Here is a 27517-nt window from a genome sequence, read left to right as displayed (position 1 = left end):
GGCCTCAGAATAAGGGAGATAGGAAATAAGGGCTCATAAAGTGGCTCTACTACTTACCAGAGTATCAGAGCAGAGCTGCTGCAGTAGTGATCCCTCTCAACTCTGGATCTGTGAGCTGGTTGCCATGCCACACTCCTGCTTGATTCTCATTTCCCAGGTTGACACCTTGACCTCTCACACTGTACTGTTTCATGATGACCATATTACATTCTGACTGCCATCACCACAATTCTGTGGTCTAATCTGATTCAGTTGTATTTGGGTATGGTATTCCACACCATAAAATCTGTTCTACCTGACATCATCAACTACCTGCCCTCTTATTTCTCCACAGTGAAGAAGAGTAAAAAAGTATTCCTACTCAAGCAGTACTTTGGGCCTCATAATCCCCTTCCTCTGAAAGGAGGAAGGTCAGTGGGAAAATGGTTCTCACTGGAAATAAGTATCAACAGCTGGTTTGGAATACCATGAATTATAATTCTGTAAAAACTCAGACATGCTGATCTTCTAACTTCTAAACTGGGTTATTTCACAATAATTAGCTTCTATCCCCAGTAAGGAATTAGTGCATAAAGCAACTAAAAATTTATTTCTACATAATTTTTTTTTTTTTTTTTTTGAGACAGAGTCTCACTCTGTCGTCCAGGCTGGAGTGCAGTGGCACAATCTCAGCTCACTGCAACCTCCGCCTCCTGGATTCAGGCAATTCTTCTGCCACAGCCTCCCGAGTAGCTGGGATTATAGGTGTGCACCACCACGCCCGGCTCATTTTGTATTTTTAGTTGAGATGGGGTTTCTCCATGTTCTCCATGTTGGTCAAGCTGGTCTCAAACTCCTGACCTCAAGTGATCCACCCGCATCGGCCTCCCAAAGAGCTGGGATTACAGGCATGAGCCACCACGCCCAGCATTTCTACATAATTTTGTGGAACGTAAGACATGTAAATATAAAGATCAAAATTTAGAAGAGGTCAGAGTAATGAAGTTTCATTGGAAACCTTTCCTCAATGAATACACAGTCTATTGCAAAAACAATACCTCAATCTTTACTGAAAGTGAAAGTTAGCAAAACCTAGTGAATCAATTCCATCTTGCTATTAAAAAGACCAGATTCATTGTCAAAGGGATAAATTCTAGGTCTTACGTTCTTTTATCTAGATAATTTGTATTTCGTGAAGTTGAAAATATACCATAATTTCAGCAAAAACCATAATTTCAGCAAAAAAAAATGCTGTCTTGTACTAGATAGTATTAGGCTTTTAAGGATCTCAGCCTTATTTCTTCTATCATTCAGTGCTTATCTTCAAACTGAGTCTTTGGTGGATGTAATATAATATTATCTTAAGTATAATATGAGCACAGAATGGTCATTAAAATCCACCACAGACAAAAAAAAGAGATTGATTTTAGGTCAGTCCTTTTTCAATTGGTAACAACAGTAATTCTACTTATAGAAAACAGACTCAAATCTCAAAAGTTCAAAGTTTCATTAGAAAAATCATAAAAATAAGAAAAGTATTCATCAAGAATAATAGTATAATTTCATTATCAAATTCATTTAAAACATGAATTACAGTATAGCAAGAGAAGTGACAGCATAAAGTCTTATATAATTTTAAAAACAAACATCACACCATATGGTTTTAATAAAAGGCAATAGCAGTTCCAATTTCCAAGCTGTATCCTTAAGTTGAGGGTTTTCTATAGTTGGTTTTACATTAAACTATCTCCATAAGAAGTTTAAAGGTGTATGTCATTTCATCACCAAGTATTTTAGTCCCAAAATGTTTAAACCAAGCATCTGATAATGAGGTGCCTTGTTGCTGCCTCTCTTTTATTTCAGGAATATGAAATTTAAGGTCAATGCCAGTTCAAGTCCACACCAGAGTGCTATCTAGCACATGAATATTTGTCCTCCTTTGCTTCTTAGGAAGCATGATTAGGAGTCGTAGCCACAAAATTGCGATTACGATGATGAACTTTTTTTTTAAAGTCTGCCTACTAAGTTCCATCTCTTCTTTCACCCATCCCTGGAATCTCCACCTCCCCTATCAGATTGAGATTTGAGAAGAGGTGATTTTGTTCAAAGTCTCTTAATTTCTTCAGTATTCAAATTATATCTGAGTTTATTTAAAACTCAAAAAAAAGAAGAAAAAAGCTCACCTCTTTTTATTAGTTCATCAAGAAAATGTTAAAACCCTGACAGAAGCTTACCATCTGTTCCAACCCTTTTCTATCAAGGCCCCAAACAGCTCCCTATTTGCTTTAGCAGCAGTGACAGGATGTGCATTACCAACTCCTGTCAGCACTAGCATGATACCACAGACTGGATCTTTTTCCATTATTTATTCCCCAAAATTAGCAAAATCCTTTGTAATTAGTTGAAGTCTATCAGAATAAATTCAGTCTCTGAAGATGAAGCTACTTGAATTGTTCCATTCTGTTCATGCACATAACAAAAGGCAGGATTATTCATTCATCCTGAAAAAAAACTAGACAGTGTGTGTGACAACTGCAAGCGAGGCTGGCTAAGACATTCCTGCAGCTCAGAGAAATTAAAGCAAAGTGCAAGCTGGAAGTGAGTTCTAAAGTTAAGTCTCCCACTTGAAATTTAATTACAATAAAGAAGGTTAGAGGAGGATGAATAGGTTCAATGTCTTCAACAATTATCTGGGTGGAAAGCCACCTCTGTGTGTTCCTCCACGGCCCCCTCTAAAGCCACCTCTTTCTCCTCGGAAGTTAGATCGATTTCTTTCTCGTCCACGGCCAGCAGAAGTTCCACCTCTTCCTCCACCTCTGGGAGCTCCACCTCCTCGGTCAGATTTAGATTTGGGAGGAGGTGATTTTGGTCGAAGTCTCTCAATTTCTTCTGTACAACCAGTCAAGTAGGAGTTAGGAGCACTGAAATAGGATGCATATGTTTCCGCATTGTAGTTGCTATTTGTAAGTGTTGGTCCAACTGTGAGCCAGCCTGCAATGGAGGAAACAAAGATTATACTTTTTATTTGCAATTCTCTCTTCTATTATTAATTCTTTAGAAGCTAGTTCAAATCCCAATGCATTCTTAAAGATGTCCCCATCATTCATCCAATATCCAATATTGATATCTTTTACAGAATAGCACTTAACTGTGGTCATGTTTTAAAGATTTCACAGGTATATATCTTGTTTTTCCTTCTAGACTGTAATTTTTGTAATATATCCTCTTCATTGTCCTCATCCATGTCCTATCTTTTGTGAGAATAGAACTTAGAGAAAAAAAATCCTATACATTACACTGAGTTTGGGTTTAGTGAAACTGTAATAAATTATATATAATCTTCCTATTTATGTAAATGGTGCTTTTCTGATTAAAATCTTGGAGCCAACTTTTGCTCTACACTTACTAACTAGAAAATATTCTCAGTTGATAGGTCTGAGAAATTTAACCACTACCATGTTACTCCTACTCATTCCTATCTTTTCATTTCTACTGCCACACTCAAATTTAAGCCCCCCCAACTTTTTTTTAACAAGGTCAATACCCTACCATATAACACGTGTCACAGACATACATATATACTGTAATGATCTATAACCTATAGCTTCTCCTCCCTCTAAAAGTGGAAAACCTAAAGCAAAGCTTAAAACATGTCACTTCTCTGCTCAAAAACCTTTCAACTGTTTCCACAAAGCCCAAATTCATAAATATGAAATATAAAATCTTTTACAATGATGGCTGAATGAACTTTCCAATAACACTTCTCATTAATGCTTTTCATGAACCTGTAAGTAAAACAATGAACTACTATAGTAACTTCTTCTATACTAACCCCTATTTTTGTGCCCATATTATTTTCTTTTCTAACCTGTCAACCTGTTAAAAATCCCACCCTTCAACATCCAACTCAAATATATTTCTTTTTCAAATATAAAATGAAAATTATTTCTTCTTTCTCAGAATCTCCACTGCACATTATACTTCTGTAGGTAAAAATCTATTTTGTCAATTATATTGCTAGACAGCTCTGCTTCTAATAAGGATATTTTCTGATTAATTAAACCATCTCTAGAATAGAAGGAACTACAAAATTAACTATAAATACCCAATACAGACACCATGCTTTGGGGTTCTTTGGGTGTGGTGACTCTTATAGACATGTCCTTTGCAAGGGTCCCTGAAAATATGCCTCTGGAGCATTACAAGAGACACAGCATTATTTGGGACAGGTCCAGTTATCCCTAAGAATTAGGTTATTTATCGGCAAAATAAGGATATCTGCCCCATCATCCTTAGGTTATTTCTTAGAAAAGTAGATGCATCATAAAAAGCTATAAAATGAAAAATATTTCACTAGGATCACATTCTAAAATACAGTAGCCATTTCTGTACAATACTTAGTTCATTGTTTTTTAAAACCTTTTTAGTTTCTAACAGTGCATAAATACAATAAGATTTATAATAGTTGAAGAAAAAAAGGTCAATTATACTGTGCCTTTTCTGTATGACCTGACAGATACCATGATCAAGAAGCACATTCCACACCTATGGGTTCTCACTGACTATTAAATCTATGAGATTTTATTTGCTGCCTCCTAGTTTGTTTTTTGGCACGTTTGTGGTATTATGGAACACAACACCACAAACAATAAGAAACAGAAAATTTAAAGATATAATAAAAATAACTAATACTCTGTCTCCGTTGCTATACTGTCTCTTACATAAAACATGGAAATCTTTGCAGAGTAAACTGGCTGTAGAAGTCCAAGGGACTCCCCTCTCTTCCAAATTCTGCACTGCAATATTGTGTTTTACTAGAAATTTGAGAAGTATTACTAAGAACAGAGTAAAGTTTAAAATAGTCTGGCTTGGGTGTGGTGGCTCACACTTGTAATCCCAGCACTTAGAAGGCCGAGGTGGGCGATCACTTGGGTCAGGAGTTCGAGACCAGCTTGGCCAACATGGTGAAACTTTGTCTCTAATAAACATACAAAAAAATTAGCCAGGCGTGGTGGCACACACCGGTAGTCCCAGCTACTCAGGAGGCTGAATCACTTGAACCCAGGAGGCAGGGGTTGCAGTGAACCAAGATCGTGCCACTGCACTCCAGCCTGGACCACAGAGTGAGACCTTGTCTCAAAAAAAAAAAAAAAAAAAATTGTCTGGCTTCAGAGTATTTGACTCAGTTATCTGTAAACCTTTATTTTAACGCAATGGTAAATGGTATTCCTAAGGTATATGTGAAATACCTTAGGCTATTTCCTTGAGGAAGAAGTGTATTTGAGGAGCAACTTAATAAACTAAGGTCTTTTTTTTCTTTTTTTGAGGCAGAGTCTTACTCTGCCACCCTGGCTGGAGTACAGCGGCACAATCTCGGCTTACTGCAACCTCCGCCTCCCAGGTTCAAGCGATTCTTCCGCCTCAGCCTCCCAAGTAGCTGAGATTACAGGCACACACCACCACATCCAGCTAATTTTTGTATTTTTAGTAGAGACAGGATTTCACCATGTTGCCCAGGCTGGTCTCAAACTCCTGACCTCAAGTGATCTGCCCACCCCGGCCTCCCAAAGTGCTGGGATTACAGGCGTAAGCCAGAGTGCCTGGCCATAAATTAAGGTCTCTTGAACAGACTCTCAATTGCACATACTATTATTTATATGGCTAACTCCCAAACACCTATACTTCTATCAATCAGATTGTTCTTCCTTATTTTAATGTAGCTAATACTAAATTTTTGCAAGTTTCTTTCTTGAAACTCTTGCCTATTCAGTTTCTTTCTTTTTATACTAGTAGTTTACAAGTACAAAATTAAACCTTACCCCTAACCTGAATATCAATCTAAAAATACTTCAGATAGAAAGACAGCAAGCAAATCCAAAGAAAGTAGAAAGAAAATTAAAAAGCAGAAATTAATTAAAAATAAACATGCAACAAGGCAATGAGAAGACAGTCACTGAATAAGAGAAAATATTTGCAAAAAACGAATATGATAAAGTACTATTCTCCAAAATATACAAGTAACTCTTAAACGTCAACAATAAGAAAACAAACAGCCAAATAAAAAACGGGCCAAAGACCTTAAAAAACATCTCACCAAAAAAGGCATACAGATAGCAAATAAGCATATGAAAAGATGTTCTACATCATACGCCATCAGAAAAATGCAAATTAAAACAACGTGATACCACTACACACACACTAAAATTGCCAAAATCCTGAACACTGACAACACCAAATGCTGGTGAGGATGCAGAGCAACAGGAACTCTCACTGCCGGTGGAAATGCAAAATGGTACATACACTTCAGAAGACAGTCGTGGCAGTTTCTTACAAAATTAAACATATTCTTACCATACAATCCAGCATTTGTGCTCCCTGGCATTTACCCAAAGGAGCCGAAAACTTATGACCACACAAAAACCTGTACACAGATTTCCATTGTAGCTTATTCATAACTGCCAAAACTTGGAAGATGTCCTTCAGTAGGTAAATGGATACATAAACTGTGGTACATCCAATGGAATATTATTCGGCACTAAAAAGAAATGACCTATCAAACCATGAAAAGGAATACAGAAACCTTAAATGCCAATTACCAAATGAAAGAAGCCAATCTAAAAAAGCTACATACTATACAATTCCAACTATATAACATTCTGACAAAGGCAAATTATGGAGACAGTAAAAAGATAAGTGGTTGTCAAGGGTTGTGGGTAGGGATGAATAAGTGGAGCATGGAGGATTTTTAGGGCAGTGAAACTATTGAGTATGATCCTATAATGGTGGATAGATGTCATTATACATTTGTCCAAACTCACAGAATTACTACACCAAGAGTGAATCCTAATGTAAACTGTGGACTTTGAGTGATTATGACGTGTCAATGTAGGTTCATCATTTGTAACAAATGTACCACTCTGGTGGGAGATATTGATAATTGGAAAGGTTATGCATGTGTGGGGGCAGAAGGTATATGGAAAGTCTCTGTGCCTTCCTCTCAATTTTGCTGTGGACCTGAAACTGTTCATATTTGAAGTACAGCAAGAAAAGGAATCAAATGCATAAAAACTTTATTTTACATAGCACCATGTCCTATTTCTTGACATGCACAACCCAAAGAATCATGAAGTTGTTGTTGTTTTAACTGAGGTCCTACCTGGTCGAATTGTACTATCTCTTCCAAATAGATGAAGGCGTCTTCTACCAAGACAAAAATGCTCAATTATATGAAAAATTTCTACAGGTTTTTCTATATTGCCAATTTCAGGTTCTTCTGTGATAATTAAGTCAATGTCAACATTAGCATGAATGAAGTCCCCATCTGTGCTACGCTTCACAGTTCCTTTGATCCCCATGAGGCAGTGTTCCTAAATAACAAGAGCAGACCAATTAATCTCTTTTAATCAACAGTCATTCCAAAACCTTTTACATTGATGTCCTCAATTCTAAAACAATCCTCATTTCTCCAAATCTTTGGGATACAGTTTCTCTTTTTTTTGAGACTGGGTCTCACTCTGTCACCCAGGCTGGAGTACAGTGGCACGATCTCAGCTCACTGCAGCCTTGATCTCCTGGGCTCAAGTGATCCCCCTGCCTCAGCCTCCCAAGTAGCTGGGACCACAGGAACATGCTACCACACCTGGCTAATTTTTTAATTTTTTGTAAAGACAGGGTCTCGTCATGTTGCTCAGGCTGGTCTCAAATTCCTGGGCTCAGGTGATCTACATACCTCGGCCTCCCAAAGTGCAGGGATTACAGAAGTGAGCCACCATTTCTGGTGAGATACAGTTCTATGGGCAACAAAACAACAGGAAAACATGGATCTCTGGATGAGGAAAGACTGCCATGTAAATAGAAAAACTCTTTTCTACACTCTCACAACACTCAATATTTTCAGAATACTTCATTTCTGATCCCAGATGTGTGGATTTTTCCCATACCAAACAATTCTTCATTTCTTCATCAACACATTCAATTCAATTCTGACACTATCTACCTAGTTAGTGCAGACCCCACAGGTCAAGGGCTGAGAACCACATGATTGCCCCACCTTCAGATACTAATCACAAGTCCAGACTGTCACCTGTGCTTCTGACCAACTGGCTATAAAACAGAGGTTCCCATGACCTCTTCCTCGAGTTAGATCATTTGCTAGAACAGTTCAAGGAATTCAGGAAAGCTCTTTACTTACTATGATCTATTTATTATAAAAGGATACAACTCAAAACAACCAGATGGAAGAGATACATAACGAAAAGTATGGTGCATAGGGCATGGAGCTGCTGTGCCCTCTCCAAGTGGACCACAGTCCCAGAAACTCCACAGGTTCACCAACCCAGAAGCTCTCCAACCTCTGTCTTGGAATTTTTACAGAGGCTTTGATTACCTAGGCATGATTCCAGTCCAAAAAAGACTTAATAAGAAAGACCCTCCCACCAGTGGCTCCCTAAAAAGTAAAGAACGAAAACTGTTAAAACCTGATACTAGCAAGGCAGAGTCACAAGAAACAGAAGTTCTCAGGGGTTCTTGTAAAGGAAAAAGAAGGAAAGAAGACAGAAATACGTCTCTAAGCTGGCCAGCTAGAGTTTTGCGGCTCTCTCTTCTTTCTGAACCTAGAAAAATTTTGCAGGTCAGTGTGATCAAAAGCCTTTATCTAATAGAAATATGGCATTTAGGACATAGAGGAATATATACTCCTCTTTTTAGCATGGTGGGGTTGATCTAAGATAATGAATAAAACATTTTAAAACTAATTTGGATGTATTCCTGTAATGCTCAATGCTATCTTTACAAGTCTAAGAAAAGGACCTTTTTACTAAAGTTAATTAAACAGTATATAGTGATTTGGAAAAGCTTGAGAGAAAACCATGAAAATTAAAAAAAAACAAATTAGTAAAGGCAATACCTTTGTTCTCTGAAAGACAGCCTTTGGATCTAAAGTCTTAGTCTTCCCAGGATTGTTTTTATTGGTTTTAATCCAACAAATATCTTCACATCTTCTGTAACCCCATTTTCGTAAACACTAGAAACAAAAGAATTTTAAATAGAAACCCTTAACTTAAAGAAATAAGCAATACTTAACAATAACCAACTAGCATTAAAAAAAAACTTCTAGAGGCTTCAGACACTACATTCCAAGGTTTCAAGGTAATTTTGTTTCAGTGTAGAATATAAAAAGAAATGCCAGTCTTTAAATATATAGCCATAGTACGGAATACATATATCTTTTGGATATCAACGTCACATATATAGTTAAATATCAAAACATAGAAAGGATTACATCATCTCCCAATTCTACATTCTATTGTCATCAATGGACACGGGGTTTTAAATTGTTAAGCACTCAGACCTTCTGTAATCACAAAATAATCCAAAACACAATTTGATTCCCGCCACCTCAATATTCTATTCTCTGACAAAGTTATACACCATTGAAAATTTTCTAAATGATAACTTCAAATGAGAGTCTTATAAAACCTTATTTCTATATTTAATACAACTATAAAAATGTTCAAACTTAAAATTGCTACATGGTTGGGTAAAATGGTACTTTCATCTCTACATAATCTAGAAAATAGAGATGTGAACCTTAATGACCTAGAAGCTGTTATACATTAACATAAAACAAATACCAGCTAAATGATTGCTCACAGTGACATCTGAAAGTCTACCATATGCTAGTGCTGCGTAGCTGCTGGGAATAAAAACATGAATAAGACACAGTCCCTATCCCCATCAACTTAAGAGTAAAGGAGGGAAAAATAAATAAATAAGTACAGTATTGCTGGTATGATGATCAAGTACATATAAAGATACAGTAGAGGGGGGTTGGGGACTAGGGGAGGGATAGCATTAGGAGAAATATCTAATGTAGATTACAGGTTGATGGGTGCAGCAAACCACCATGGCACGTGTATACCTACATAACAAACCTGCATGTTCTGCACATGTCTCCCAGAACTTAAAAGTATAATTAAAAAAAAAAAAAAAAAAAAAACTTTCCAACAAGCTTCCTTTCCACCACAGGAAATCCTGTTGGGAGATCCCCCGAACCAAAAAAAAAAAAGATATAGTAGAGTATAAAACATACACTTTTCAGGAATGCTTACTGGGTAATGTCAGATAACACCTCAAAATGAAACTTAGAATTTTATTTTATTTTATTAATTAATTAATTTATTTAGAGACGGAGTCTCACCCAGGCTGGAGTTCAGTGGTGTAATCTTCACTCACTACAACCTCCGCCTCCCAGGTTCAAGCAATTCTCATGCCTCAGCTTCCCAAGTGGCTGGGACCACAAGCACGTGCCACCATGCCATGCTAATTTTTGTATTTTTAGTAGAGATGGGGTTTCATCATGTTGGCCAGGCTGGTCTTGAACTCCTGGCCTCAAGTGATCTGCCCGCCTCTGTCTCTCAAAGTGCTGGGATGACAGATATGAGCCACTGCATCCAGCAGAGTTTTATTTTAAAATCTCCAAAATCAAGATCAATATGTCTTCCTGTTACTAAATATTTATTTTGCACCAGGTGTCATTAACATCACTATGACCTAAATTCTACATGCCCTAATCCACTAATTTATCAAAAGCTCATGAGTATTTCTCATGCTGAATTATTTTTTTAAATCTTAAATCATTTTTCGCCAAACTCTCACCAGTATGATAAACTGCTGCATAAGCAAATAAGATAAAAACCTCCTGGATGGCTACTCAGGAGGCTGAAGCAGGAGAATCGTTTCAACTGGGAGGCAGGGTTTTACAGTGAGCCAAGATAGCACCACTGCACTCCACCATGGGCGACAAAGCAAGGCTCTGTCTCAAAAGAAAAAAAATAAAAAATAAAAATCTCCTAATAATTTTCAATCTAATTTGGGGAATGAGAGATGAGAGGAAAGATCAAAGTCAGATATTAAAGTTAAAGTAAATTCTAATATACCTATAAAAACATATGTTTCGCTCTTACTTTTCTATAGCATCTTGAAGAGCTACCACCAAAAAAACGGAGATATTCAACTGAAATACAGTTATAATCTACCTTGGAGTTAATAAATAATAGAAGCAGTGATGTTACCCAACAGCCTTACTATTTATATAAAGAATATAAAGTAATTGTAGAATTTCAGAATTTGGGCACAATCTTATTTCCATATAATCATACTTGTTATCTCATATAATCCTACTTAAATTTTTCAACTGTCAAATGGATACCTCCTCAAACTGGAATGATTAAATGAGATAGTTTGGTGTATAGTAAGTAATATGTCATAAAAATGAAAAGTGTCTACCAATAAAATGTGACAAAATTGAGACCCTCAAGAGTATCTTTTTGCCCAAAGTCTTACTGTTGCATAGCAGACAAATTGAGAGCAAAATTAAGACTCCTGATACCTAGTCATAATATTGTTGTTATTCTTGTTTAGAACAGCATATATATTATTTTGTTCCTTTTGGCCAGGGCCAATGAGGCCCAGGAATGGTGGCTCATGCCTGTAATCCCAACACTTTGGGAGGCTGAGGTGGGAGGATCCCTTGAGCCCAGGAGTTTGAGGCCAGTCTGGGCAACATAAAAAGACCTAATCTCTGCAAATACTAAAAAAAATTAGCCAGGGGTAGTGTTGTGCCTGTGGTCCCAGCTATTAGGAGGCTGAGGTGGGAAAACTGCTTGAGTCCAGGAGGTCGAGGCTGCAGTAAGCCATGACTGTGCCACTGCACTCTAGCCTGGGCAACAGAGTTAGTACCTTGTCTCAAAAAAAAAAAAAAAAGAAAAAAGAAAAAAAAAAACCTCCAATACAAAAATAAATAAATAAATAAAACTCTGAAATACAATTAAATATGAGATACTTAAAATAAGTTCAGGTATTATAACTTCTTTCTCATTCATTCATGTCTTCCATATGCTGTGTTACTTTTCCAATTTTATTTGACTTCCATTTGGATTTCAGGAGCCAATGCTCCTGAATACTTTCAGCTACTCATAGAATACTTTTTAGCTACTCATAAAGAATTGTAAATGACACCAAGCAGCTCATTTTTGAGGTATAATTTGGAGTTTCAAATCTTTAAGCTGTTCTCTTCCTGTACTTGTAATGAAGCATCTTTTGAAAGAGCTACACATTTATCCCTAGTGCTGGTTAAGTAACTTACAAGTATTGCCTTTCTTACGTTCTTTTCTGGAAATTTTTTTTCTCAGCATTTTAGAATTATTTAAGAAACAAAGGAAAAAATAACATCCACTTTCAAACATCCTATGCAACACACTGTTGTATTTTTTTCTTATTAATTTAAAAATCCACTTTATAAAAGCACCATCTTACCACTCTTCCAAGGTCCAGCCCCTCCCCAGAACCACACCAGAGAAAAATAAATGATCGAGGTGCTGCAATCTCATCAATTTCTAACTTCATAATCTGTAAGAAATCAAAACAATATTGCATAAAAGTATTTTGTTTCCCATTCATCCTAAATCCAAAAGAACAACAATTAAGATTAGGATAGATGTGTTCTTTAAGTGTATTAGTTTCCATTAGGAACTATAATAGAAAATAAACATTATCCTTAAAATTACTTGTTCTATTGTTTTGTTACTTTATATACAAACAACATACACACGTGTGCTCATATATACATATATACACTTGCTTTTATATGGAAAGAGCTTATAGGAAACAATAGCTATAGAATTATGGAATCTTTTAAGATGGAGCTTGAGAGAGATTCTCCAGCAATGTTTTATCATTTACTGAAAAAGAATGAAGCACTTAACTGAGCCCAAAGTTAGGGACAAAATTAACATAAAATACAGCAATAAATGTTTCAGGAGGACTGTGATATCCCGTATCTACAGAAGAACTTCTCAATAAATCAATATACATATTTTCCTACAATTACTACTTAAAGTCTGAAATGCTAAAAAAAAAAAAATTATTCTCTTTTGACACTAATTCTAAAAGTTAAGTGTTGGTACTTTCATTAAATGCTTGTGTTCTTAACTAAAACACAATGACTACTACTGACCCTCTACCATGAAAAAGAATACCTGTGAAACCCAAACACTTTTCTTATTTACATTTTGTTATTACATTAACTACTGGCACTTTCTTTAGGATAATATCTCATAAAAGTTATAGAGCTTAGGGTTCTGGGGCCAGACAAAATTTTTCAATATGCCAGCCAGAGCTGAAGTACAGTGAAATTAAATTGAAATCAAGAATCTGCATATAAAATAGAATTTCTTTATTTTAAAAACTGTATTAGTTTATTATATATAATTGAAGCCTTTGTACCTCACTGCTGAAACCTCATGGATTGGTTAGAGAAAACAAAGTTCTGCCTAATTATTAATAAAGGACATAATCAGATTGCTTAAATTTTTTCTTTTGATTAAACTGACAAAAAATGGTTTTTAATATTAATATTCAACTTTAATGAGGATATGGTTAACTAGACATTCTTAAACACTACTGAAAGGAATGTAAATGTATACCTATCTGGAAAACTTATCTGCAATAAATGTCAAGAGCATTAAGTCTTTAATCTTACGTCTTAGAAATACTACATTCTGTGCACTTTTCTGATTTTACAACAATAAATACAAGTAACATTTTAAACAGGGAAGGGGAAAAACTTTACATTATAGGAGCCATACAAATGTAAATAAAAGTGCTAGGAGTATTAAAGCTAATAGGAAAAGCTTCAAGGAAGAGGAAGAATTAGAGGTAAATCTTGGAAAAATAGATATGATTAAGAGTAGTAACTACCATTAACTCAGAAAGGGACATGCAAGGATTCCCATCTGTTTTCTAAGAAACATGTCTTCCAGTTTCAGTCCCTTCCTTGTCCCACATCTTTTCTAGAAGTGCAGGATGCTCCTGGTTACACTCTCCTTGAAACTCACTGTTCCCTTGGTTTCCATTACATTCATACTCTCCTGGTTCTCTTCATTCATCACTGAATAACTCGTTTTTAAATTTATTTTATACATAGTATTTAATTGTAAATGTTTTCCCAGGTTTTACCATCAGTCTACATTTTTATACTGAGACACAATCCCAGGATAAACTCATCTATTTGCATGGATTTTATGTGATAATCCTCTATAATATGTATGTTGAAACCAGATCTGCCTGTCCTTAGAGTTTCATATTCTATTCCTATGACCTCTTCCATTTGAATGTCTCACATATAACTAGAAATCAACTTATTCAATATTATTTAACCTTTCTAATCCCACTTGTCTTCTGAAACTCACTCTCAGTTGGTGATAATTCAACCCACCTATCCCAAGATAGAGACCATGAGTTATCCTTAACTCTTCCCCTCGTCCTAATCACTCAATCTTACCAAATCTACCTCCTAAACATTAATGAAGTTATCACCTTCTTTCCATGCCTACTCTTACCCTAATTCAGGGTCCCTTCATCTCAGCATTACATTACTCTAAGAAAGAGTCTTCTAATTGCTCTCCTTTTTCCAGAATTCTTTTTGGTTTTTGAGACGGAGTCTTGCTCTGTCGCCCAGGCTGGAGCACAGTGGCGCAATCTCGACTCACTGCAACCTCTGCCTCCCAGGTTCAAGCGATTCTCCTGCCACAGCGTCCCAAGTAGCTGGGATAACAGGTGCGTGCCACTACGCCCAGCTAATTTTTATATTTTTAGTAGAGATGGGGTTTCACCATGTTGATCAGGCTGCTCTCAAACTCCAGACCTCGTGATCCACCCGTCTCACCTCCCAAAGTGCTGGGATTACAGGCATGAGCCACCACGCCCAGCCATTTTTTCAGAATTCTTTCCCAGACTCTATCCCAGCTTCCAAACACCAATCTGACCTTTTTACTAAACTGGTTAAAACTCTTCAAAGACGTATTAATGTCTTCAGAATAAAAGTCCAAACTCCTGACACATTACCTCAAGATAGTCCCAATCTGTGTTCCAACAATACCAACCTACATACTGGACCTTCACTCCACAACCAGATAGTCATTTGCCTCCATCCCTTCTGTTCTTGTTGTTCCTTGTGCTTGTAAGCCCCGTCCCACATCTTTCTTGACTAATTCTAACTAATCTATTTCTATTGTTCAGGTGTCACCTCCTCTGTGTTCATATGTCCCATCTACCCAGGCTTGGTCAGTTGTTCTCATGTCATCTTATGCAGTACTCTATTATTTAATCAACAAAATTGTGATTATGTGTCCATAAAGGCTATTTATCCATACTTTACTACACTGTAAATGGTTTAAAGAGTAGAAATCATGTTTTTATATATATAAACAAACTCTGATGTTTACTGAAACTAATCAAATGCAGAATGAATTATGAGTCATTCCATCTGTTTTTAAACTTTTCTAGCTATATAGCCAAGGGCTCTAAGACCAAAACCGTAAGTCTTCTACAGCCTATTTGCTTATTATCTGCTCAATGTTCAATTTCTGCCTCGAGAAGAAGAATCAAATTAAAGATAATGTAATATTGGTCAATATACCTTGGACCTTCAGCTATAATTTACACTATAAATCTATATTTATAATCCCTACAAAAGTAGGGATGACATTTATTATCTCACTTTCTGACCAAATAAACATATTCATTTGAAAATAAATAATTCATTACAACATAGAAAGTTTCATCATACATCATCCCAAGTCCAGCACTTTTCATTAGCAGTGATGCCAGTTTCTCTGTAATATTCTTCTAAAGGGGGTTCCAGAAGAATCACATCAAATTTGGGTGTTAGTTCTCTGATGTCAAAGGCTTCTATATCGGCTTGTAAGTACCTATTTGATTAAAGCATAAAAAATGAGATTTTTTAAAAAAAGCTTTTTAAATAAGATTTTCAAGTACCTTAACAGATGGTAATGAAAGAAATGTCTTAGATATCACTAAACATTATTACTAAACACTATTTACAAAGTAATCAGTAAGTTAATTATTAAAGGCCTTTTTATTGAGTCTTTTTTTCTTCAGTATAGACTTAAACCATCTACCAGTGATCTTTCTTAAGTCATGAATATAATTAAACTACATAGTAAAATTCCTATTATTCCCCATGTACACCCAGAATATATTCTTCTCTCAATATTAAAAATCCATACTCAGATGTGTCTCTGAACCCCTTTCCATTCTCATCTGAATTTTCTAATGTCACATTGTTTTATTCTCAATTGTTTAGTTAGAAACTCCATTTCTCTGTAAGCTTACATGCTTCCTCCTAAAACACAGTTTTCATATAATTTTCTTTTATTAGTTTTTTCATTAGTAAAAATGTTTCTATTAAGAGTCTTTTCATGCTACCTAATATAAGTTAGTACTGGCCTTTACTGAAAAGATATTTTCACAAAGCATGAAAATATTTTAAATTTAAAATGCTTTAAATATAAATAGGTTTTCGTGGTTTTTTTTTTTTTTTTTTTTTTTTTTTTTTAAGACAAGGTCTCACTATATTGCTCAGGATGAATGCAGTGGCTACTCACAGGCCTGATCATAGAGTACTACAACCTCAAACTCCTGGGCTCAAGTGATCTTCCCACCTGAACATCTCATTAAAGGTATATTTTAGGCCATGCATGGCAACTCATGCCTATAATACCAACACTTTGGGAGGCCAAGGTGGGAGGATCAATTGACCCCAGAAATTTGAGACCAGCCTGGGCAACACAGTGAGACCCTGTCTCTATGTAAATAAATAAATAAGCAAGCAAGTAAAGGTGTATTTTAAAATACGACGAATATTAGAGTATACTTAGAATTCCTCTCCACATACTAAGACATTCTGTGGTGCTTCTAATGACTTACAGAATACTTTTTTATTTTTTTTGAGAAAGTGTCTCACTCTGTCACCAGGCTGGAGTGCAGTGGCACAATCTCGGCTCACTGCAAGCTCTGCCTCCCTACAGGCATGTGCTACCACACCCAGCTAACTTTCATATTTTTAGTAGAGACAGTTTCACTATGTTGGCCAGCACAGTCTCAATCTCTTGCTCTCGTGATCCACCAACCTCGGCCTCCCAAAGTGCTGGGATTACAGGTGTGAGTCACCGCACCTGGCCCAAAACACATTTCATCATATCGTTAAATGTACAAAACATTTAAAGCTAAATTCTCCAATTTTAAAGATCTCATATACATTTCTGAGGAAAATATTATTCTGTTCAGCAAGGTTAAAATGAATTACCATATTCCAAATTGTTAAGAATAGTATCTCAGAATGCTAAGCTGTTATTAGTATTTGTTTTCTTCTTTTCCTGAATCTACACTTTCTAAGCTTCCTTTAACAAACAAATTACTTGACAAGATATCATTTAAAGGCATTTTAAGTAAGTTATCAAGAATATGGAGTCTCATTCTGTCATCCAGGCTAAACTGCAATCAAGCGATCTCAGCTCACTGCAACCTCTGCCTCCCAGGTTCAAATGATTCTCCTGCCTCAGCCTCCTGAGTAGCTGGGATTACAGGCATGTGCCACCATGCCCGGCTAATTTTTGCATTTTTAGTAGAGATGAGGTTTCAGCATGTTGGCCAGGCTGGTCTCAAACTCCTGACCTCAGATGATCCACCTGCCTCAGCCTCCCAAAGTGCTGGGATTAGAGGCGTGAGCCACCGTGCCCGGCTTGGATGACTTTTAAGAAGAAAAAATACTTAGAAGCACTTTAAGCAAATTATCTGAAAAGCTGAAAAAAAAACTGAGAGCCCACTGTGAAGTCAGCACCAGAGTTTCAAATCAACATTTTTGCTATAATGAAGAAATAGGGCTCGGTGAGGTGGCTCACACCTGTAATCCCAGCACTTTGAGGCTGAGGGGGGCAAATCACCCGAGGTCAGGAGTTTGAGACCAGCCTGGGCAACATGGTGAAACCCCATCTGTACCAAAAATACAAAAATTAGCCAGGCATGGTGGTGTGTGCCAAAAATTAGCCAGGCATGGTGGTACATGCCTGTAATCCCAGCTCTTCAGAATGCTGAGGCATGAGAATCGCTTGAACCCAGGAGGCAGAGGTTACAGTGAGCCGAGATCACGCGACTGCTCTCCACACCGCAGTCTGGGCAACAGAGCGAGAACCCATCTCAAAAAAGAAAAATAGAGCCAGGAGTGAAATGCCTGTAGTCCAGCTGAGGTGGGAGGATTGCTTGAGCCCAGGAGATGGACACAAGCCTGGGCAACATAATGAGACCCAGTCTTTAAAAGACAAAAAAGCAGAGAGAAGAAACAGAGTAATAAAGCATGTTAACATGAGTGTTGAATTTAGGAAAAAGAAAAAAGGTTACAGGATAAACAAATTGATATTTTAAGCCTGAGTTGCGAATAAACAGTAATTGAATAAAAACACTTACATAGGAGGAGTGTTAGATTTAGCTATTAACTCATCCTTTAGTCTGATGAGCTCCCTCAGTTTAGGATATTCTTCAAATCTGTCAGCTAAACCTGAGCAGAAAAAATAGTAAATTCTAAATTCAACTCAATTGAAGTTAATATCAGTAATTCAAAAGTTATGAGCCCTTTCAAGAAAACAAAACAATACATACACCACTTGACTCATATCTTTTAAGAAAGCTTAATTTCTAATAATTTTAAATAATATGTATGCAGATTTCATAACTAATGACATGCAAATAAAAATCCAGGTGTTCTAAAACCCAGTCCAAGTCAATAAGCCACTCAATCACATACTTATTAAGTTAAACAATCACCCCTAGCATCCAGTTTAACATTCAGGGGAAAAAAACAAAACAAAAAAACCTTTCTTGTGTGATTTTTCCCCCTTCCTCTTAGCTTAAAAAAAAAAAAAAAACCTTCTCCTAAAGAACCTGATTAAGATTTGTACTTAATTTCTTGGATAGTTATTCAAAGCAAAGACAATAAGTGTTTCTTCCCAAACAGGAAGCATATTTATAACAACATAAATTATATGAACTTCCTAATTTAAAAACCAAAAATACAAATATTAGCAACTTTAACATCAAAGAAAAAAAGAAAAAGAGTTTATAAAGCTTCCTCAATCAGTGGTTGCAGATCACATTTCAAATAAAATGAATTTGAAGATTTTATTATAGTCAAGTTTCAAGACAGCAGAGTCAGCTTCTAATCATCTACAAAACAGAAGGCACAACTTTTCCTCAATCTGTAATAGCTTTCTAAGTATGTTTTCTTTGCCTTGGGGAGGCAGGTATCCTAAGAGCAGAGCAGTTTATATCTAAATCTGGTTATACAATTTAACCACAAATATTTATGCTACATCTACATTTGCTTACAAAAACATTAAAATTGGTTTCTCTACTTCAAGAGTAATGTTGCTTCCAAGTAACAAAGGAAAAACTAAATTTGATTATATCAAAAATAGAATGTTTGTGCTACAAAATATACTATCAAGAAAGTGACCCACAGAATGCGAGAAAATATTTGCAAATTATTCATCAGGTAAGAGACTTGTACTCAGAATATGTAAAAAATACACACCCACACCCACACACAAAGAGAATATATAAGACTGTTGTTATTCAACAGTAAAAAGACAGTGAAACAATTTAAAAATACATAAAGTATTAGGATATCTAAAAAAGATATTTCAATGGCCAAGAAGCATATAAAAAGATGCTCAGTATCATTAGTCACTAGGCAAATGCAAATCAAAACTACAATAAAATACCACTTCACACTTACTAGGATGGCTACCATAAAAAACAGATAATAGTAAGTGCCCCAGATGTGAAGAAACTGGAACCATCATACATTGTTAGTAAAAATGTAAAATGGTGCAGCTGCTTGGAAAAACACTTGAGTAGTTGTTAGAAAGGTAAACATATATAATGGCATATTACTTGGCAATTTAAAAACATGAAGTACAGGCACATGCTTCAACATCAATGACCCTTAAAAACAGGCTAAGTGAAAGAAGCCAGTGACAAACCACCACACATTATATAATTTCATTTACATGAAATGTCCAAAATAGGTAAATGTATAGAAATATAAAGTAGATCAGTAGATACCTAAGGCTGAGAAGGGGTAGATGAGAGAGAGGAAATGGGGACTGACTGCTAATGGGTACAGGGCTTCCTTAGGGGAGATGCAAATGTTCTAATATAGATTGTGGTAATAGTTGCACAACCCTGTGGATACATTAAAGAAAAACACTGAATTATACTCTTTAAGTGAGTGAATTGTACAGTATATAAGTATTATCTCAATAAATCTGTCTAAAACGCAAGAATAGGCATAGTACCAAACTGAAGCCAAAAAGAAACAAACAAAAAAATAGTAATATTGATTGACAGAAAAAGAAGGTATACCGGGCCGGCGCAATGGCTTACGCCTGTAATCTCAGCACTTTGGGAGGCCGAGGCAGGCAGATCACCTAAGGTCAGGTGTTTGAGACCAACCTGGCCAACATGGTGAAACCTTGTCTCTACTAAAAATATAAAAATTATCCAGGTGCGGTGGCAGGTGCCTGTAATCCCAGTTACTCGGGAGGCTGAGGCAGGAGAATCGCTTGAATCCGGGAGGCAGAGGTTACAGTGAGTCAAGATCTCCCCACTGCACTCCAGCGTGGGCAACAGAACAAGGCTCTGTCTCAAAAAAAAAAAAAAAAAGAAAGAAAGAAAAAGAAGGTATATCAGGAGCACTGAGAACAAAAAAAAGATGTCAAGCTGGGAAAAATATTTTGTTAGAAATATTCACAAAGTGGATAAATTACATGCATGTAATTGAGAGTCAGCAATAGCGTATTCCGAACAAATCTGACATACCTACATCCCTGATGAAATTCTGAGGTCTATGTCCAGTGTCTACAAAATGTTGGCAGTAATCATTATGGGGATTTAAGCTCTGTGTTCCCTAAATTAAAAAACAAAATTAAATTTGTAAAATGCACTGTAATGGCAGATAAATTATCTCTACTTTGTTTTCTATTACAAGGTCATACAAAATGCAGTCAATTGATAGATTTAAAAATTAGTAATATTTGAAAATACGACTAAAATTATTACTTTTCAGTAGCTACTGGTATTAATATACCTTTATCTCACACTAGCCAAATATCAGAAGACTATTTCATGAGTAATTTTAAATAATCTTTATTTCATAACAATGATCCTTCAATAATTGAAAAATATCTTGAAGACAAATAGGTATTTAAAATCTTTTCAGGTATAGAGCTTAAATGTGATGAGTTACAAAATTTGAAAATTATTTATTTTACCTTAAGAAAAGTACTAGAATCTTTGTAAATCTCTTCTTCATATGGCAAATTTTCTTCCTCCTGTTGCATTTCTAGTTCATCCTTGAAAAACATAAGATTAAGTAAATGTTTTACAAATAGGGGCTATTTCTCTAATTATCACATCTTGATTAAAACTCAACAAATACTTTATTTCCTTAAGATTTAATAAATGTTTTAAATTAGCACTGAAGTCAAACATTGAAGTCTTTGCTTTCCCATCATTAGATCTAGCTAGTTGATTATTTTCATTAAAAAATTTCCTATCATAAATAATAATTACTATAACTACTATTTTGTTGATTGATTTGTCTAAAACTATCTCATATACAATACTATAAACGTTAGAGTCTAGTTTGAGTCATGAAAGATATGACCACCAATGTTGCAATTTTATTTCCATTAGATTAAACCATATGAAACTGCTATGCTTATAGGTCAAAAAGGTTAGAATATCAGCAACTGCATATGGTTCCACCTAAAATAATCACAAGCATTTAAGTTACGTATTATCAGAACTGCAACATATAAGACATTATTCGCGAGATTAGGTATTATTTCACTGAACTTTCTAGAGATTTTATTGAAACCATACATTCTTATCTCTATTATATACAATTAACTTGAAAAAAACAGAAGTAAGTTTTTTGGACTATAATACTTTCAACTATTTCAACTAAATATTGCAACTACCAGTTAGAAGTTGGGTTTTCCTTGAGGCTCTTTCAGAAATATTTCTACAATGTAGTCTAGGCCATAAATCCTAAAAATATCTTGATTGTACTACCCAATATTGTTAACATGGAATAACAACTCCTCAAAAAAGACTACTGCAGCCTCTCAAAATCTGATCCAATCAATTACCCAAAGTTTCGTGGGTTTTTTTTCTTTTTTTTTGAGACAGAGTCACTCTGTTGCCCAGGTTGGAGTGCAGTGGCATGGTCTCGGCTCACTGCAACCTCTGCCTCTCAGGTTCAAGCAATTCTCCTGCCTCAGCCACCTGAGTAGCTGGGATTACAGGCATGTGCCACCATGCCCAGCTGACTTTTTGTATTTTTAGTAGAGACAGGGTTTCATCACATTAGCCAGGAGGGTCTTGAACTCCTAACCTTACGTGATCTGCACGTCTTGGCCTCCCAAAGTGCTTGGATTACAAGCGTGAGGCACCACACTGGGCCCAAAGTTTATGATACACTTATATCCTCAGTTGTCTTTAAGAATATTATTGCCTAGTGCTGATCAGGCACTATGGCTCACACCTACAATCCCAGCACTTTGGGAAGTCAAGGCAGGTGGATCATGAGGTCAGGAGTTCGAGACAAGCCTGGTCAATATGGTAAAACCCCATCTCTACTAAAAATACAAAAATTAGCCAGGCGTGGTGGTGTGTGCCTGTAGTCCCAGCTACCCGGGAGGCTGAGGCAGAAGAATAGCTTGAAACCAGGAGGCAGAGGTTGCAATGGGCTGAGATCAACGCCACTTCACTCCAGCCTGGGCAACAAGAGTGAGACTCCATCTCAAAAAAAAAAAAAAAAAAAAATATATATATATATATATATATATAAAATCACCTAGTTCTTACCAGACATTATGCTAAAACCTAGTTCTTACCAGACATTATGCTAAGTGCTTCATATACATAATCTAATTTAATCCACACAACTCTTGCATTAAGAAAAGAAAATTGGCCGGGCATAGTGGTTCACACCTGTAATCCCAGCACTTTGGGAGGCCAAGGCGGGTGGATCATGAGGTCAAGAGATCGAGACCATCCTGGCCAACATGTGAAACCCCGTCTCTACTAAAAATACAAAAAATAGCTGAGCATGGTGGTGCACACCTGTAGTCCCAGGTACTTGGGAGGCTGAGGCAGAATAATCCCTTAGAACCCAGGAGGTGGAGGTTGCAGTGAGCCAAGATTGTGCCATTGCACTCCAGCCTGGCGACAGAGCAAGACTCCGTCTCAAAAAAAAAAAAAAGAAAAAGAAAAAGATAAGAAAACTGATACAATGGTCTTAATGTAAACGGTGATAACATACGCCACTGATAATTATTTGAGCACATATTAGAATGAGGCTTTTCATCAAATTGGTTTTCCTAAATATGAATCTATCATGTGAATTTATGTTTTCTTTGATCATAAACTTATTTCACTCTCTACTTGCCTTATATTCTTCCATTTTGTCTTCATCTGTCTCTCCTTCATCCAGATACTTACGTTTCGTATTTGGAGCAGAAGTATCATAGGAAGCCCTGAAAAATAAATAGAAATATTACTCACAAACATATACAAGATGCATAACAGTATCTATTAATAATAATAATAAACAGATTATAAAAAAGAACAAGACAAATTTTTCCTGATTCAAGAGTATCTATTTACCCAGTTTATAAGTCATCCAAAAAGTCAAATAACTTGATTGATAATTCTGTGCTTCATTTTCATGAGAAAGCAACCAAATGAGAAAATAAGCCACTATAAGTGATATATTGAAAAGAAACTTATATAGTATGTATTATTTTAATCTGTTTTGAGCAAAACAGATTTCCAAATTGAAAACTAGAATAACGAAAAAATTTTGAAATGCTTTCTGAACTACCAAATAAATACCACTTTTAGGGTAAAGTATATTTCCTTTTATAAAAATTTCTAGGCTGGGCATGGTGGCTCATGTCTGCAATCCCAGCACTTTGGGAGGCTGAGACAGGCGGATCACAAAGTCAAGAGATCGAGACCAGCCTGGCCAACATGATGAAATCCCATGTTTACTAAAAATACAAAAATTAGCTGGAAGTGGTGGCACACACCTGTAGTCCCAGCTACTTGGGAGGCTGAGGCAGGAGAATCACTTCAACCCTGGAGGCAGAGGTTGCAGTAAGCCAAGATTGCATCACTGCACTCAAGCCTGGTGACAGAGAGAGACTACGTCTCCAAAAAAAAAAAAAAAACTTTTAAATATACTTATTTAGAGTATATATGCTAATTTTTAGTCTAACATTCCATTTTCTAAGTACTTTACAAATGGGAACTTACTAACCTCAGAAAATAAATATTTCATAATTAATGAACTGACAATAAAAACCATTGTGTCTAAAATCATCATTTTGATGCATTTCTCAATACACTGTATACCTACCTAGGGGTATCTGTTTATTAAAACAGTAATCCTTTCATAGTTTCTTTTTCTTTTTGAGACGGAGTCTCACTCTTGTCTCCCAGGCTGGAGTGCAGTGGCACAATCTTGGTTTAGCTCACTACAGCCTCCGCCTCCTGGTTTCAAGCAATTCTCCTGCCTCAACCTCCCGAGTAGCTGGGATTACAGGCACCCGCCACCACGTTCGGCTAATTTTTGTATTTTTAGTAGAGATGGGGTTTCACCATGTTAACCAGACTGGCCTCGAACTCCTGACTTCCTGGGCTCAAATGATCCACCTGCCTCGGCACAGTGGCTCATACCTGTAATCTCAGCACGTTGGGAAGCCAAGGCAGGTGTACCACTTGAGCCCAGGAAGTCAAGGCTGCAGAGAGCCATGATCACGATACTGCACTCTAACCTATCCAGCCTAGGTAACAGAGTGAAACCCTGTCTCACAAAAAAAAAAAAAAAAAAAAAAAAGAATTATTTGACTGACCTGCAAGTCTCTCTTGTTTCAGCAATTTCTCTCTGCTCATCTTTGCTATTTAACACGGCACCAATGCTGTCGGCACTTTCAGCTCCCAACTGAGAAAAGGCAAAATCAGAAATTAGATTACAATGCATTGGACAACCTTTCTAGACATTTGTAGCAGCATTTAATATATTAAATACTTAAAAAACAAAAACACCTTAATTCACATACACACAATAACAATGAATTAATCAGCTTGCAAGACAAACTGGAAAAACCCTGGGAAAAAACTGCATTAATTAAGAATGAGTTTGACAGCTGGCAAACATTTTATGCTTTCAGTTATACAGATGCTCCTTGATTTATGATGAGGTTATGTCCTGATAAACCCATTGTAAGTTGAAAGTAAATCTGTTTCAAAATAAACGTGCTAAGTGCGTTTTCAACTTACAGTATTTTCCACTTATGATGGGTTTTTATCAAGACATAATTCCATCACAAGTCATTGAGCAGCCTGGATGCCTATCACTTTCAAACCATCATAAAGTTGATTGTGAAGTCAAATCATAGTAAGTTTGGAACCATCTGTATTTGAAAATAAGACACTTTAGCCAAATTTCTGTAAAGTAATATACACGAATTAATATAGATTGAGCATTCCAAATCCGAAAATCGAAAATCCAAAATGCTCCAGAATCTGGAACTTTTTGAGTACTGACATGACATTCAAAGGAAATGGTCACTGAAGCATTCATATTTTGAAAACTTTTGATATTTGGCATGCTCAACCAGTAATATGCAAATATTCCAAATTCTGAAAAAAGTCTGAAATCCAAAACACTTCTGGCCCAAGCATTTCAGATTAAGAGATATTCAACCTGCAGTAGCAATTACCAAAAAAAGCAGGTAAGACAGTGTTTGCACAGGGTTGTGTCTATTACTATCCTCTAATAAAAATCAATCCAGTTTTATTCAAGCTAAGTCTTACTATTTATGGATACAATGCTGAACTTCACTACCTTAAAAGGGCAACACAAATTTTGTTTGGCAGTTGGGAAAATTTTGCAAAATACAAACAAATGCAAACAAATAATGGTTATAAGGCTAAGTAGAGTGCAACCAATTCATAAAAAACTTTAAAAGCTGGAGCCCCTGGGATTTGTTGAGTGTAAAACACTCAACAAATAATTGTCCTATGAATGTATCTTGAGTGAAATAGAAATCTGAATTCAACATTAAGGAGTAAAACATCTGTGGTAGCAACAAAGAGCTACTGAACATTTTTGAAGATAATACGATAAAAGAAGTTGGGGAAAAGAAGACTTAGAAAGGATATTTGATTTGTCCAAGATCGTAATGCCAGCGGGATAAGGAACAAATCTGATTCCAAGTTCCCACAGTTTCAGCAGTACACCACAAATCTGTTCATCAGATTTCAGAAGTCCATTCACTAAAACCAAATTTACTGAAAAATAACAGCAAGATGACTAATCATAGTCTATGAGCATTTCTCCTATCACTTTTACTGATATGAATAGTAGAATTGAAAATACAGCCTCGATTTTAAGTGGAACTGTGCACAACCTGTATTTTCTGCAAGTGTACCCTACTAACCAGCAAATATTAACTTACTCATACACAAGAAAGAAGTGAAGGACAATGGTTTAGAAGACAAGTTTTGGGGAGACAACCTAGGTTGTATTTCCCAGCCGAGAAGTGAGCGACCAGGAATAAAATTCCTTAACCTATGGAGCCTGTTTCATTACTTGATAAGTGAAGGTAACACTACCTGTTTCAAGAGATTACTGTGACTAACACAGAGTAAGATTTCAAATATTAACTGTGGATGTGACAAGGACATTGTACATAAGACGCAGAATATAAAATTTACACTCAGACTACTTCCAGTGTAGTCTTCAGAAAGATGTCAAAGAAAATACAGTAAACTGTAAAAATATTTCATAATGAAACCACAATTTCAAGAATTTGGGGCTGACGACGAGGAAAAGTAAGAAATAGATGACCAGTTAAATAGTGAAGAGAAATGTAGGGGATAACAAGACATTCATCCTGGCGTGAACATGCCAGACACTCGGTGGGAGTTCCCCAAAGGTTAAAGGCTAATCGTGGCATTCGGTTTAGCACCACAAAGACCGCGGAAGGAACTTGAAAAACGTTCGGGGCACCACGAAAATTGAGAACTACAAAGGGAGAACCAGGAATCAGGATCGAAGGACCAGAAAGGCCTTAACAGCTGCAGGTAGAGAGGGTACAGAAAAAGGCGGGGTGTGGAGGGAGGAGGCGGCCGCGCACTCGCATTCTCGATCCCTCCCACAGGGGCCACCAGGGCCGCGGACCTGCTGCGCGAGGAGCTGTCGCCGTAACTTCTGCCGCTCCCGGATCTCCTGCAAGCGGCTATCCATGTTCCAACTCCTGCTTTTCACTACCGCGAGTACTTATCAATTGCCAGTGAACCCTTGTTCAACCTTTCTTCCGAGTCTGTGGAACAGTATATTCACCGTGAGCTTATGAACAGATTATCCTCAAGGCTTTCCTCAGTAGGGACTTCCGGCGCGGCCGATATGGCTTGCTTGGCCCGGAAGTCCCGCCTCCTTCTGGACGCTTGTGATGTGACGCCACTTGGAAGGGACCCAGTGAGGGATCTGTTGCGTTACAGGGGTCTCCAGGGACGTCGCGGGCTGGCGTGGTCTGAGCTAGTCTGA

The 27517-nt window shown here is 36.6% G+C and overlaps 1 protein-coding gene across 1 annotated transcript; it reads right to left on the bottom strand.

Moving 5' to 3' along the window:
• Positions 1-1405: 1405 nt before the first annotated feature.
• METTL14 (methyltransferase like 14) lies at positions 1406-27382 on the bottom strand. The gene is made up of 11 exons (XM_010364855.2): positions 27152-27382; positions 24819-24907; positions 23351-23438; positions 21168-21248; positions 20716-20803; positions 18304-18394; positions 15608-15749; positions 12295-12387; positions 8885-9001; positions 7136-7346; positions 1406-2970 (listed from the first exon to the last, which is right to left on the bottom strand). Exons 1-11 carry the CDS (start codon positions 27215-27217, stop codon positions 2666-2668), a joined length of 1371 nt encoding a protein of 456 aa, XP_010363157.1. The 5' UTR covers positions 27218-27382; the 3' UTR covers positions 1406-2665.
• Positions 27383-27517: the final 135 nt, after the last annotated feature.

The sequence above is a fragment of the Rhinopithecus roxellana genome, chromosome 2, assembly GCF_007565055.1.
Source record: "Rhinopithecus roxellana isolate Shanxi Qingling chromosome 2, ASM756505v1, whole genome shotgun sequence".
Classification (NCBI taxonomy): domain Eukaryota; kingdom Metazoa; phylum Chordata; class Mammalia; order Primates; family Cercopithecidae; genus Rhinopithecus; species Rhinopithecus roxellana.
Note: the sequence above shows the minus strand (reverse complement) of the source record. Positions and strands in the feature narration are given on the sequence as shown.